The 14,073-nt window shown below is 44.4% G+C and overlaps 1 protein-coding gene across 1 annotated transcript in view; it reads left to right on the top strand.

Moving 5' to 3' along the window:
• The window catches only part of MST1R (macrophage stimulating 1 receptor), a 76,771-nt gene extending 64,366 nt beyond the window's left edge, over positions 1-12,405 (top strand). Inside the window, exons 16-21 of the mRNA XM_015416352.1 lie at positions 2,003-2,083; positions 3,331-3,512; positions 6,754-6,863; positions 7,382-7,547; positions 8,958-9,094; positions 11,791-12,405. Of these exons, the coding sequence (XP_015271838.1) occupies positions 2,003-2,083; positions 3,331-3,512; positions 6,754-6,863; positions 7,382-7,547; positions 8,958-9,094; positions 11,791-12,016 (902 nt within the window). The 3' untranslated portion in view covers positions 12,017-12,405. The remainder of the gene's footprint in view (positions 1-2,002; positions 2,084-3,330; positions 3,513-6,753; positions 6,864-7,381; positions 7,548-8,957; positions 9,095-11,790) is intronic.
• The last annotated feature ends 1,668 nt before the right edge of the window (positions 12,406-14,073 follow it).

Below are 14,073 nucleotides of genomic sequence, written 5' to 3'. Positions count from 1 at the left end.
TTACAATTAACATTATTTCTACTTTCCTGGGGAGTCTTCTCAACTGTGCAGAACATTTGTTTTGTTTGTGGGTGACCACATTTTTGTCAGGTCCACTATTAGGCTGTGGCTTAGGAAGGGAAAGAAGAATACTGCAAATAAATGATTATCAACAGGTAAGGTTTGGTTTTTTGGATCATAGCTTACACTTTCGAGATGAAGCTCTTCTATCAGGAGATGGTTTGCATCACATGAGGGCACGAAAAATATGTTTGGTAAGAGCCTTGCAAACCTGATAAGGAGGGCTTTAAACTAAATCCTATGGGGGAGAGAGACAAAAATTCAAAGACTAGTATGATGCCAATAACTGGAGATAAGAACACTAAAGATTTGTGGGGAGTGGCACATATGCTAGGAAACATTAACTCACAGGTAAATACAGAAACGAAAGCCTCAGGTCACATAAACCATGGTTTCTGATGTCTTTCCTAATACAGGAAGGGGACTATGACCTAATAGGCATTACTGAAACTTGGTGGGATGATACTCACAATTGGAATATTAGGATTGAGGGGTATAATTTATTTAAAAGGGACAGGAAAATAAGGAAGGGCGGAGGAGTTGCATTATATGTAAAGGAGGTATATACTTGTGAGGAAATATGTGAATTTGAGCATGGAAATCCAGTTGAGAGTCTCTGGGTAAAAATAAAAGGAGTAAAAAATAATAGTGATATTATGGTGGAGGTCTGCTATAGACCACCAAGTCAGGCAGAGGACTTGGATGAGACACTCCTAGAACAGATTACAAAGTTCTCAAAGTGACAGGACACAGTGGTCATGGGAGATTTCAGTTACCCAGATATCTGTGGGAAGTCCAACTCTACTAAAAAATGAAAGGTTAAATAAATTCCTGTCTTGTCTTGCTGACAACTTCATTTTCCAGAAAGTGGAGAGGAAAACAAGGGGATCTGCTTGGACTTGATTCTCACCAACAGGGAAGAACTGGTTGATGAGATTAAAGTAGTGGGCACCCTGGGTAGTAGTGACCATGTAACTTTGGAATTTACAGTCTTGGGGAAGGGCAAAGATGTATATAGACATATAGGTTGGACTTCAGGAAAGCAAAATTTAACAGACTTCAAATTATGCTGAGTAGAATCCCATGGCCACAAATACTTAAGGAGAAGATAATTCAAGAGGGGTGGGAGTTTCTTAAAAGCAAAATATTGAAGGCACAATCACAAATGATTCTTATGAGAAGGAAAAATGGGAGGAGCCTAAAGAAGCCAAGGTGGCTCCATGAACAGCTTTCTAAAGATTTGAGAAATAAAAAGACTCAATTAGGAAATGGAAGGAGGGCCTTATAACCAAGGATGAATATAAACAAATAACCAGTGGTTGTAAGGAAGGTGTTAGAAAAGCTAAAGCTCAGTATGAGCTTAGGCTAGCAAGAAATGCTAAAAAATAACAAAAAAAAGTTATTTTGTTATGTTCAAAGTAAGAAAAAGAGCAAGGACATGGTAGGCCCATTGCAGGGACAGGAAAGTGAAATTGTAACAGGTGATGAAGAGAGGGCAGAACTGCTCAATTCCTACTTTTCCTCAATCTTCTCTTGCAAGGGAAGTATGTTGCCTCTTTTATAAAAATAACTTGGTTATCTTCTGGGCATGGAACTGGGGTCACTGGGGGCATGGGGGACGGTATTTGTGGATTTCCTGCATTGTGCAAGGGGTTGGATTAGATGACCGTGGAGGTCCCTTCCAACTTTATGATTCTGTGATTCTAGAAGTAGTGATATTAGCTTAGTAAGTTCAATAGCCTTTGCAGTTTTACCTTTTTGTGGCCAGGTGCCCTCCAGTTCAGAAGCAGGCACGCGGGTTCTCTTATGCTGTATTCAACGTTTTTGTCCTCCTTACTGCTAGCTAATGCAGAAAGGAAATGGATCACACTGAGTATGCCGATTCCTGTATTGGCATGTGTAGGACTTATTCTTTCAATGCTGCTCTTCCTTTTCTGTTCAGGGCATTTTGGGAGCGTTTACCATGGAACATACATAGATCCATCCCAGAGACAGATACGCTGTGCTGTTAAATCCCTGAACCGTGAGTAATTCCTGTTTCCTCTCTAATGATGGCAACTATACTTATTGGTCTGTAAAAGGAAACCCAATGACCCCCTGGTGGTTATGCCTCCCCAGCTGCATCGCAGCAGTGCCACATTGTGTGGTGAACTTTTGTTTTCTTGGGGGGGGGGGTTTGAAAGCCATGCACAGATGCATATACACACACATCTCTAGCACTGAAATGCACATCTTTCATAGTATTGAGCTGTTGCAGCTAGATTGGTGCCTGTGAAAATATAATGCAATTGTAGTACAACCTGGCATTTTAATCTTCATATAAAGATGCCCTCCCCCCCCAAAAAAAAATCACACCTCAAACAGGACGCTAGGGAGACCTGCCTTGTTTTGCATTCTTCTGCTGCATGAAATGCTACAAGGAGGCACACTACTAGCTTAAGTACCAATTCTGTACAGCAAATTATCAGTGTCCCTTTGCCATGCTATTCCACTCAGAGTAGGTGGAGCTAGAGGGGAAGCACTGAAATCAGTGTACCAGTCAGTGCTGCTAACTAGGAGGTATCATTAACGTTTCCCTTGTGAAACTCCTTGACACAGTCCCAGGCAGGTTCTGGAGAAGCATAAGTGTTCTTGTACCCAGGTTCTGTCCTGTTTCCTGAACATCTGGAATGTCAAAGCACAATACCAGCCTCCCAGCGGAGTCAGCTATCCTTTAGGGCTTTGCTGATCTTTGAGAGATATGCCATATGTTGACTGGCAAAGCTCCTCCTCATGAACACACAGTTGGATCCTATGAATGATTTCCATGAATGCTAGATAACCTGTCCCACAAAATGCACTTCCTCTTCCTCTAAAACTTCTGCTTGCACAAGATCAATAGTTTTCAATGAACCCTTGCTCAAACTGAATTTTTAGCAGAAGAGGAAGTATGTTCTGCAGCAGAGTGCGTGACCAAGCCCCTGGAACCTCAAAAAACAGATGTACCCTTATGCCAATTAGATTTAGATTTCTTCTGTTCTTGATCAGGCCTTCCCTTGCTTCCTACAGTGTTAACAGCATACATTCAGGTTATCTGGTTGGGGTGTTATTCCACAAAAGCCAACAGGTTAATTCTGCCCCCCATAGTTTGTACAGGTGTCGGCATGTTTGAGAAGCCCTCCTGCATTCCATTTCTTAATCATTTTGGCTCCTTGAGTTTTATAGCAAATAGATCTGTTGCCTCAGTGCCTTCACACTGCCATTTTTTCTTATTGTATCCACCTCCCCTAGGAATCACTGACTTGGAAGAGGTGGAAGAGTTCTTGAAGGAAGGGATTCTGATGAAGAGCTTCCACCACCCCCATGTCCTTTCTCTCATTGGAATTACCCTACCAAAAGAGGGGCTGCCACTGGTCGTGCTACCATACATGAAGCATGGAGATCTGCGACAATTTATCCGTTCTGAGGAGAGGGTGTGTACAGTTCCCCATCTCAAACACTGTTGCTGTGGGAAGTGTTTGGATGATGATATTTTACGGATTCCCCGTCCCTTAGGAAGCATATGCAAAACGCGTGGGGTGTGTGCGTCCCAGAGTAAATTAAGATTCATTCTCCCCCTGCACCAATTGTATCGTGTTTTATAATTTCCCACCTTGGGCCTACTGGAGGAACCCAGGCCTTGAGACCCTTGTTTTGCATTCCACTGAATGGAACAAAAGCATTTTTGGTCATCCTGATTCTGGACCTATTCTGGGGCTTGTACGGTAGGACCAACTTTGTGACTGGTTGTCAAGGAAAGACGGTACAGGAGGCTGTTGGTCTGCCTTTCCTTTTCTTGTAGTTTGATTTTGCATGCAAGTCTCTTTGATACAGTGGAGCCCCTCCCTTCTCCCACAGAACTACACTGTCTCTTTCTGTGTAATTGGTACATATTCCTTGTGCCAGAGGCTTACCATCCTGGGGGAAGCAAGCAGTGGGTTTCTGGGTGTGGTAGACAGGAAGTGGTGGAATCCATTCTGCAACACAGCAGCATTTGGTTAGCAAAGATATTCTTGTCAGGTATCTGGCAGAGCATTTTGTATGTACAAACAATCTGATCTGCAGCAGCTTCTACTGCTGCAACAAGGTATGTGAGCTCCAGGGTCCTTGGAGCAGAGTTTGTTCTTTCTTTTCTTTTTTTTCTTTTTGCTGACTTCAAGTCTTCTTGAGCAGGGAAGAACGTGAGCTGGTGGCTGATGCATCTGCTGGTAGAGATGCACTGCAGGTCCTTTTCTCCCTCCCAACCTGGGCAGTGCAGAACTGGCTGCTTCCTGTTGAGATCTGCAGTAATACTGCCCCCCCCCCCTCATTTCATTTTGGGGAAACAACCTAAAACAGAGCTGGAGGAATCTGCACTATAGACAGACTGCAGATCCCCCCCCCCCCGGTGTCCATTGTCATCTTGCCATGCTTGTTTGCTTTGATCAAATATGTGGTACGGCGACTAATGCCAAGAAATCAAGACTTCTGCTGATACGCAGAAAGAGGCTGTGTGCTGTGTGTCCAAGGAACACCTAATGAATGGCTTCTTTCCTGCCTTAGCCACAAAGCTCTAGCAATGCCCTTCAGCCCTGCAAAGTAGCTCCTAGCAATTCCAGCTCTGAGATGTATCCCTCCCTTTAATTTTGCTGATTATCTTCAACTGGGAGAGTGCACTCTGTGGTGTACAGCAGGGCTAATCTGCACCCATGTTTGTAAATCCTCTAAGGACAGAAGCATGCATTACATGTGAATATGTGTAACAAACCCTGACAGCTTCTGTGAAAAAGCAGCAATGGGAGGAGGAAATTTGAAGCAGAAAATTGGCTGCCTGATCATTTCCCTGCCTGCCCTTTTCCCCTTGCAACTCCCTTCCTATCTAATTTCCCTCAGTAGGTTTCCATGGGAAAGCACATGTTTGGAGCACTGGGGAAAGAAGGAGTTGCAGGGGTAAGTGGTGGGGAAAGGGTTAATCACCTCTTCCCTCACTGCTTCTTTGTGTTAAATTGCGCAGTCCCAAAGCTGCTTTGCCAAGAAGTATCCATCAAAGCTGTGGGTATAACCTAAGAACACCACTGCAGATCCCATGGTATGTCCATCTAAGGGCAAAGCATTGCCATGTAGGACACATGGCGATTGTCAGATGTGACAGAAGCATGTATGTATGTAAGATCTGCAAATTTCTTGCTGGGTGTGTTTTCTGTGCAGGAACTGTGTAATGTATAGAAGTAGCAATCATTCATTTGGTGCAGTATAGCACATGAGAGGCTTTAAAGTGGAAAGACTAAGTCAATTTCGCACTAGAGCTGCCTCGATGTTGCGCCGCCGTTTGCCCCGATACTGTTGGTCAATTTCACACCCGAAGCCGCGGGGCTGCATTTTGACCCGCAGCTTCGCCCGATTTCCTCCGCAGTTTCGTGATCCTCAAAAAACAGGATCACAAAACTGTGGAGGAAATCGGGTGAAGCCGCAGGTCAAGTGCAGCCCCGCGGCTTCGGGTGTGAAATTGACCAATAGTATTGGGGCAAACGATGGTGCAACATCAAGGCAGCTCTAGTGCGAAATCAGCCTAAAACATAAACTTTTGACACCAGAGTCTGGCATGACTGGTGGTAGTGCCTGCTATTTCTGTCTAAAAGAGTTTGGAAGAAGGCCATACAGCAATAGCCTCGTGTTGCTAATGAATATAAATTACACAGAGACCAAAATCTTTATGGGCACGAAAGCCAAGGCTTTAAGTTCCTTCCAAGAAGTCATCAATAACTACACATCTTCTCAAAAGCTTTTTTTTTTTTTAAGTATAGTCCATAATCCATATTTCTTCCCTTAAATTACACAGAGTTTGGAGAACAGCACTTTTTTTTTTACAGCATTTGAAGTCGTCTTTTTTTTTTACTTTGTGAAAATGTATACTTCCCTCTTCTCACCTCCAGATGGTACATTCACTGCTACTGAAACACAATGTGGAATATTGTTGTAAGCCATGTTGCATGGGCTCCTACTGTTTGCATTTTGTGACTAATTAGTACCAAGAAACACAACTCCTTTACCAACTATATTTGATTAGTTACTCCATGTCATCCTGCGAAGTTTGAAACTTTTACATGCAGACACAATGTCACAGTATTCTTGCTGAAACGCCACTTGTAAAGGTACATATCAAAGACTTTAAAAATGCTATTGGGTCACACTTTGAGCTTGTGTGGGGAAAGGCAATTAAAGCCTCTGCCCACTAGAGGGCTACTCAGACACACACCCACCCATGCACACATGTGACAGTCATGTCTGAGAAGGGAAGATCCACACTAGACTGATTTTTTACACTAGTATCACATCAATGTAGGTTTGTTATGTGCCCGCTGTGTGTACATCATCAAGTGATAGGCAAGTCCCTGTTTTGCTCTGTGCACAGGCAGCAGGGAAGCAGAAGGTTCCCACAACATATTTATGGATCCCGCTAGATACATATGCAACGCTATACACCCAGGAATACCCTCAATTTCCCATCCGAAAGTGATGACTCTGTAGAAAATTTGTCTTGCATGAAGTAGCCCTGAAATTAACTTCAGCAGTGCTGGCTTGAGGGCGCCACCAGCAAGCAACTCAGCTCTCCTGGGGAGGATAAACTCCAGAGCCAGATGGAAAACTCACTTTAAGTTTCTTGAATGTCAGACAGTCTCCTTTTTTTCCTCCCAGAACCCTACTGTGAAGGATTTAATAGGCTTTGGGTTGCAAGTGGCTCGAGGGATGGAGTACTTGGCCCAGAAGAAGTTTGTGCACAGAGACCTGGCTGCCAGAAACTGTATGTAAGTATTGAAACAGGCACGCCTTTTTGTGAATGCATGCAGAATCTTGCTATGAGAAGGAATTGATGGGGTGGGGGACAGGAAGCTTGGGATTGGCCATAGTCTGACCTAGGCAGCCCAATCAGGCACCTTAACTTCTACCTAAATGATTTCCAGTGTCTCCACTGGAACATTCTCTTTGGGGTGAAGGTTGTTATTAACCAGCCTGTGGCTTATTTTCGTTGCACCTAATATTGGGCTAACAAACACTGTGCTGTTACCTACTTCACGCAGACTCATCCCTGGCTCCAGCAGATCAAGCATCCCACATATGACCCTGCTGCTATCTAGCAACTGTGCCTTAATTGGGAGAATGAGATTCAGCCTGGTAGCTCTTGAAGGCTCTTTCAGCTGCAGTGCTTGCTTGCTACCTGTGGCCACAGCTGCTGTGAATAGTGCTGCCTCCATGTCCAAAAGATGCAGTTCATCTGGCCACCATGTTTCTCCCGACCCATCTAAATCCTCCTTGTGCTTTTCAGGCTAGATGAGACCTTTACAGTGAAGGTGGCAGACTTTGGCCTGGCCAGAGACATCTTTGACAAGGAGTATTACAGTATCCAGCGACACCGTCAAGCCAAGCTTCCAGTCAAGTGGATGGCCCTGGAGAGCCTGCAGACCCAAAAATTTACCACCAAGACTGATGTAGTAAGTGCGAATGAAAACAGTGGTTAAGACTGGCTCACAGGAGCCCTGATTCCCACAGTAAGTCCTCAGCTTTTTCCTCCCCGGACTGGATAATCTCCACAGCAAAAGGTGCTCGATGGAAGGTCTGATGGGGAAAGGTTCTGCTGAGTCTGTCTTCTGTTTCCCATTTAAGCATCTGTTCCCAGGGTATGAGAAGCACATGGACTTGTTCTTCTTCCTGGGACAGAAGCAAAGCTCCCCTTCTGTATCAGTGCCATCCTGTTGTCTTCTGTGTTTAGAGAGTGCCTGCCGTCCACTAGCTGAAAACATTCAAAGCAATCTCTGTCTGTCTCTCTCTCTCTCTCAACTACATACATGCACCTCCTTCTAGACCTCATGGATCACAACACATCCTCTTTCCTATTCTGCTGCTCATCATCAGGAAAGAATAGGTTCCGCCTCTGTCCTTTTTTTTTTTTTGGTGCAGTGAAGCTAAAGTTGCAGAAAGCACACGTTATTCATTCAGGTCAGATCCGTGAGTAAAAAGATGCAAGGAGAAAGTGTGTGTGTGTGTGTGTGTATCCTGTGCTTGGCACTGAGCCAGGGTTTGTGACTGACTGAACACAAAGGACCTGATGCAAACATTTGCCAGTAGATGCCCAAAGGGCAGTTTGGATCAGTACTTTTGATGCAGCAGGAGACATCCTTTCTCTTCCTGTTCCTCTCCTTGTGCACTTGACTCTGAACCTCTGAAACTGCAGAGGATAAGAAAAGAAGACAGTAACTGGATGTTACCCAAAGACATAAGGGATGGTTGAGGTTGAGTCTAGTGGGTACCAGCCCTTCGACAAAAGTCTTAATTAAGAGTATGGAAGGGAGGTCTGGTGGTTTATGTAAAGTGATTTGAGCATCGAAAGCACTATCTAAGTGCTAAGCAAAGAAGCAAGACAAGTGCTGGGGCTGGCTGCTGCAGTTGCAGGAATGTGTAGGGGTGGTGGAGTGGCCACCTTCAAGGCCTGGGAGATCTCAGAGTTAAGTAGGATGGGCAAGAAAGGACTGTAAGTCCCGGGAGCTCCACCATTCACTGGTTGGGTGGGGGTGTCAGAATGCCTTAGGTAATTCAGTGCTCTCATGTATACATTGACAACTCATGCCATAAAACATCCCCCCTTGGCCATGCACTCAGCTTCATGAACAACCCAAATTCCTTTGATGAATATTTTCATCAACGTGTATGTGAAAAGGCACATCATTGCAGAACTGTTTTGTGCTAACGGAATGGGAAGAGGTGGAGAACACTGAGGAATCACATTGTGACCCTGTCTCAGGGGGCACTCTTCTTGGCTGTTCCTCTACACTTGTGGGTTCTAGATGGCCATCTGTTTTCTGCTCTGAAGTGATCTGATCTGTGCATCTCGCTCTTCTGCCCAGTGGTCCTTCGGGATCCTCATGTGGGAGCTGATGACACGAGGGGCCTCCCCATACCCAGGAGTGGATCCATATGATATAACCTGCTACTTGTTGCAAGGAAGGCGGCTGCCCCAGCCTGAGTACTGCCCAGATTCTCTGTGAGTATATGAACTTTTGTCAGGGCTTTCCAAAAGGCTACTCTACGGAGGGAAGCCCCTTGCATTTTGTAGCGTAATAGGATAAGATTGCATCGGGCTGATTTCCATCATAGAAAGTCCTTCAAGTAAGAACCAGACCAGACATATCTCAAGGTAAGTAGGGAGAAGAGCAGGCAATCATCTAAGTCAGGGAGGGTATCTCAGATTCTGTGCTAAATTAAACAATTCAAGAGATTTGAAACGGGGGAGAATTTGGGGTATATTTGGATGAGAATATGATAGAGGGGAAGGTAAAAAGGGATGCATGGGAACAATGAATGAGATGATGGCTGAATGCTAAGCTGCGATGTGCTGCTATGGGCTTGCATGTGACTTGTTTCATATGCCCACATATGCTCATTTCGCCCTTCCCCCCTCCGTTCTAGCACAGAGCATGATTAAGGATTCTTTGTTTAAAATTAGTTCCAGTTCATGATGACCTACAAATGTAGGTGTACAGGTGAATCAGATTTTCCTTACACCCCTTTCATACATCACAGGGAACCAGAGTTTGCTTCAAACCAGGAATGTTCAATTGCACTCAGTGTACAAAGGGAGGGGAGTATACAGGCATGAGAAACAAGTTGCCTTTGTGCTTGGTAGTTTACCACAATGTCTGGATGCAGTGGATATGGGCCAATGATAATTATGCTTGAGGGGCAAAAATGAAAGGGCCATGGGAAAGGTTGTCTCATGTCAGAACTTTTATCGAACTTTTACCTGGCCCTCATGACTGTGACTGCTAGAATTGCCCAAATGTGTGTTTGAACAAGAGCTTACTCTGTTCAGGTGGGCAAAGAGATCATTTCCATCATAGAAAGTCCTTCAAGTAAGAACCAGACCAGACATATCTCAAGGTAAGTAGGGAGAAGAGCAGGCAATCATCTAAGTCAGGGAGGGTATCTCAGATTCTGTGCTAAATTAAACAATTCAAGAGATTTGAAACGGGGGAGAATTTGGGGTATATTTGGATGAGAATATGATAGAGGGGAAGGTAAAAGGGGATGCATGGGAACAATGAATGAGATGATGGCTGAATGCTAAGCTATGATGTGCTGCTATGGGCTTGCATGTGACTTGTTTCATATGCCCACATATGCTCATTTCGCCCTTCCCCCCTCCGTTCTAGCACAGAGCATGATTAAGGATTCTTTGTTTAAAATTAGTTCCAGTTCATGATGACCTACAAATGTAGGTGTACAGGTGAATCAGATTTTCCTTACACCCCTTTCATACATCACAGGGAACCAGAGTTTGCTTCAAACCAGGAATGTTCAATTGCACTCAGTGTACAAAGGGAGGGGAGTATACAGGCATGAGAAACAAGTTGCCTTTGTGCTTGGTAGTTTACCACAATGTCTGGATGCAGTGGATATGGGCCAATGATAATTATGCTTGAGGGGCAAAAATGAAAGGGCCATGGGAAAGGTTGTCTCATGTCAGAACTTTTATCGAACTTTTACCTGGCCCTCATGACTGTGACTGCTAGAATTGCCCAAATGTGTGTTTGAACAAGAGCTTACTCTGTTCAGGTGGGCAAAGAGATGAAGAGAAAACAATGGTGCAGTGGGAAGAAAATTTTATTCCAACATATTAATAACCCTTATGTGTTTCGCTTTAAGCTTCTTCAGGGGGATCCGTGGAATATAAATGCAGCAACCTTCCCGGCTGCGTTTATATTCCACAGTGTTGCTGCGTTTATATTCCACAGATCCCCCTGAAGAAGCTTAATGCGAAATGCATAGGGGTTATTAATATGTTGGAATAAAATTTTCTTCCCACTGCACCACTGTTATTTCTTCATCTCTTTGATCCAATTGGTGCAGCCCTTTGTTTTCTTCTATTCAGGTGAGCCCGATTACGAATAAGTTGTGATTTTTATGTTGGTGTTTTGTACTCATCACCTGGTAAAATGTATTTCTTGTGAAGGGGCCTTCTGATTTGATGAGATTGGTAAATGAGCATTGGCCAGGGAGTCAAACCTGGTTGAGCCTCTTTTGATTAGATCCTGCCATGTGGCAATTACAAAAAAACCCAAACAAACAAAACAAAAAACCCCAAAAACCTGCGGCTCTCTCAGAAAAAGCATCTGAGATTCATGTAAAGCCCAGAAACTCTGTGTTACAACGTTAAATTCTTCACTGCATGGAGTTGTCATGATCATCCAGATTTATAGACCTTCCGAGTGCATTTTCGCTCTCCTTGCACCCCTCATTACAGTCTTACAGGTCACAGTTACTCAGCCTACTTGCCCAATGTTCCAAAGCCCCCATTTTCTACACGACTCCTGGCTCCACAGAGACATATCTAAGGTAGCATCCCTTTCCCACTTGCACATGTCTGCTGTCTCCCCTCAACTCTGTGTGGCATAAAATAATCCTGGGGCACACCATAGCACAGGAACTGGGGGAAAGGGCCATCGCCCATGGTTGGCGGGATCTGGGAATAATGCGAACCAAGGCTGAGGATTTGAGAATGGGGGTAGCTCATTGAATGACAGCTGGAGAGGAGTGCTGCCATTAATTACTCTTCATGTGTGCAGGACGTGGTCCATGTCTAGGCACTATCATGATACTCTACTGTCCTTAGGATCTGAAATGAGTATGCCTCTCCTAGGTGTTTCCCTGCTCTAATATAGTTGCGTTTATTTGAGGCAGGTACACATTGATGCTGAACTGCTGGGCCCCAAGTCCTGAGGAACGACCAACTTTCTCTGCACTGATCCAGGAAGTGGAGCATATTGTGTCTTGTCTAAAAGGGGAACATTACATCAACCTCAATGTTACCTATGTCAACCTCGATCAAGGCCAGCCATTCACTGCCACAGTCCACTATGGAGATGAAGTGGACTCTAGTGAAGAAGAGGCTGCTTCTGTGTACTAAGTGGATACTCTTTGAGAGAACTCATTCAAATCTAGCACAGCCCTGTGCAGGCCTGTACTGCACGTCTTCCAACGGCTTCGCTTCACAGTCCGAGAATACTTCCTGACTTTTACTCTTCCTGATTTCTACTCCTTGACTTGCAGCAGTCCAGATTCACCAGTGGTACTCAGTCCTCCATTTAGACACCACCTGTTTTGTCAGTGGCTTGTGGATTCAAGAAAGCTGTAGACGAGACCTTCCATGATAATCTCTGCTCTTCTGGCTGGGGTGGGGATGCTGAGTTTAAAAAAAAAAAAAAGCAGAGATAAGCTGATACCCACGATGTGGGGCAGGTCCCCTTAAGCTCTTCAAAAGAGATACATTCATAATACCTGTGAGCGTGTGAGCAGGGCTGCGTTTATTGCTATGAAATAATTTAATATCTCAGCCTGTGGCTGAATTTGTACATAAAGGAATAAACTGGCCATACGTGCTGTTTTATATCAGAGTTAGTATTGTTCAGCATGCCATTTTGTGTCCATTCCCTCTCATGAGATGCATATACATTGTGTTTGTTTGGGCTGAAGGTCAGTTTTGATAAACTGATGGGAGGGGCTGTGGCTCAGTGGTAGAGCATCTGCTTGGCATGCAGAAGGCTTCAGGTTCAATCCCCAACATCTCCAGGTAAGAGCTCGAGGCAGTAGGTGATGTAAGCGACCTCAGCCTGAGACCTTGGAGAGTTGCTGCCAGTCTGAGTAGACAACACTGACTCTGATGGACCAGGCATCTAATTCAGTATAAGGCAGCTTCATGTGTTGGTCCACTGACACTTCACAGTGCAGAATCTGTAACTTCACTATGCATGCTGAGACCCAGCATGGAATAATGGTTAGAACACGAGATTATGACTGAATCCTCAATCTGCCATGGAAACATGACCTCAGACTAGTCACACGTGCTCGACCTAACCTTATCTCACAGGATTATTGTGTTGATAAAATGGAGGAGAGGGGAATGATGTAAGCAGCTTTGGGTCCCCATTTGAGAGAAAGGCAGGGTATGAATTAAGTGAATGAATAAATATTTTTACTCTAATGCTGTAGCAGTCCTAATAGCCCAGACTAGCTGATTTCATTAGAACGCACAAACTAAGCAGGGTCAGAACTTGCATGGGAGACCACCAAGAAATTCCTATGCAGAGGAAGGCAGTGGGAAACCACCTCTGCTCTTCTCTTGCCCTGAATTACCCCCATGAGATAAAACTTAACGAGGTTGCCGTGAGTCAGTTGCCATTCAACCGCAGACTCAATGCAGGAAGCTGTTCACTGAAGATGGAGTCAGAATCAGAAAGCATGAAGAGTGAACTAAAAGGTCCTTCCAACATGGACAGCAGACTGGGCTTCTCACACATAGTTGCCATCCTCTTTGATATCTCTTCTTTTAGGTGGCAGCACTGAGCTAATATTCTGAGTCTTCCACCTCGAGCCGTTTAACTGAGACAAGCATATAGTAAGTAATCTGCTGTATGGCTTCTAATGTGAACCTGCCTTTGAGAACATCATTTCAACCACTAGCAGACATTTATTGCAAATAAGGGAACTCATAGGATTTGCCAGAAAAGGCCCCAAAACCATGCACAGCAATATCAAGTGCTATCTGGACCAAAGCATCTTTTTTTCAATCCCAGTGCTTGGATTGAACTATCTCAGTGTAACATAGGCCTGACTCCCCAGAATTTATAAGGAACATACACATTTTTTGACCTGAGCTGGTACAAAGCATTTCACCTTGTTTCTGAAGGAAAAGGAACCTTCACTAATCTACTTTGCAAGTTCTCCAGTCTCGGTTTTAGGAAAATCTGCTTTCTTGGTAAAACAAATAAGTAGTACTGCTTGATTATAAGGAGTGTTGTGGCACCTTGTAGACTAGCGTGCTTTTACACACTACAGCCTGCTTCCTTAGATGCACGTAGACAAGCTAAGGCAAATAGATAAGTGAGGCAGTTCTGTGTGAGAGAAAATGAGTGCCTGCGAGTGGTTGATTTCCCTCACTGCCAAAGGGCATTAGAGAAGCCCCTG

Source organism: Gekko japonicus, unplaced genomic scaffold, assembly GCF_001447785.1.
Source record: "Gekko japonicus isolate JY-2015 unplaced genomic scaffold, Gekko_japonicus_V1.1 scaffold1109, whole genome shotgun sequence".
Classification (NCBI taxonomy): domain Eukaryota; kingdom Metazoa; phylum Chordata; class Lepidosauria; order Squamata; family Gekkonidae; genus Gekko; species Gekko japonicus.
Note: the sequence above shows the minus strand (reverse complement) of the source record. Positions and strands in the feature narration are given on the sequence as shown.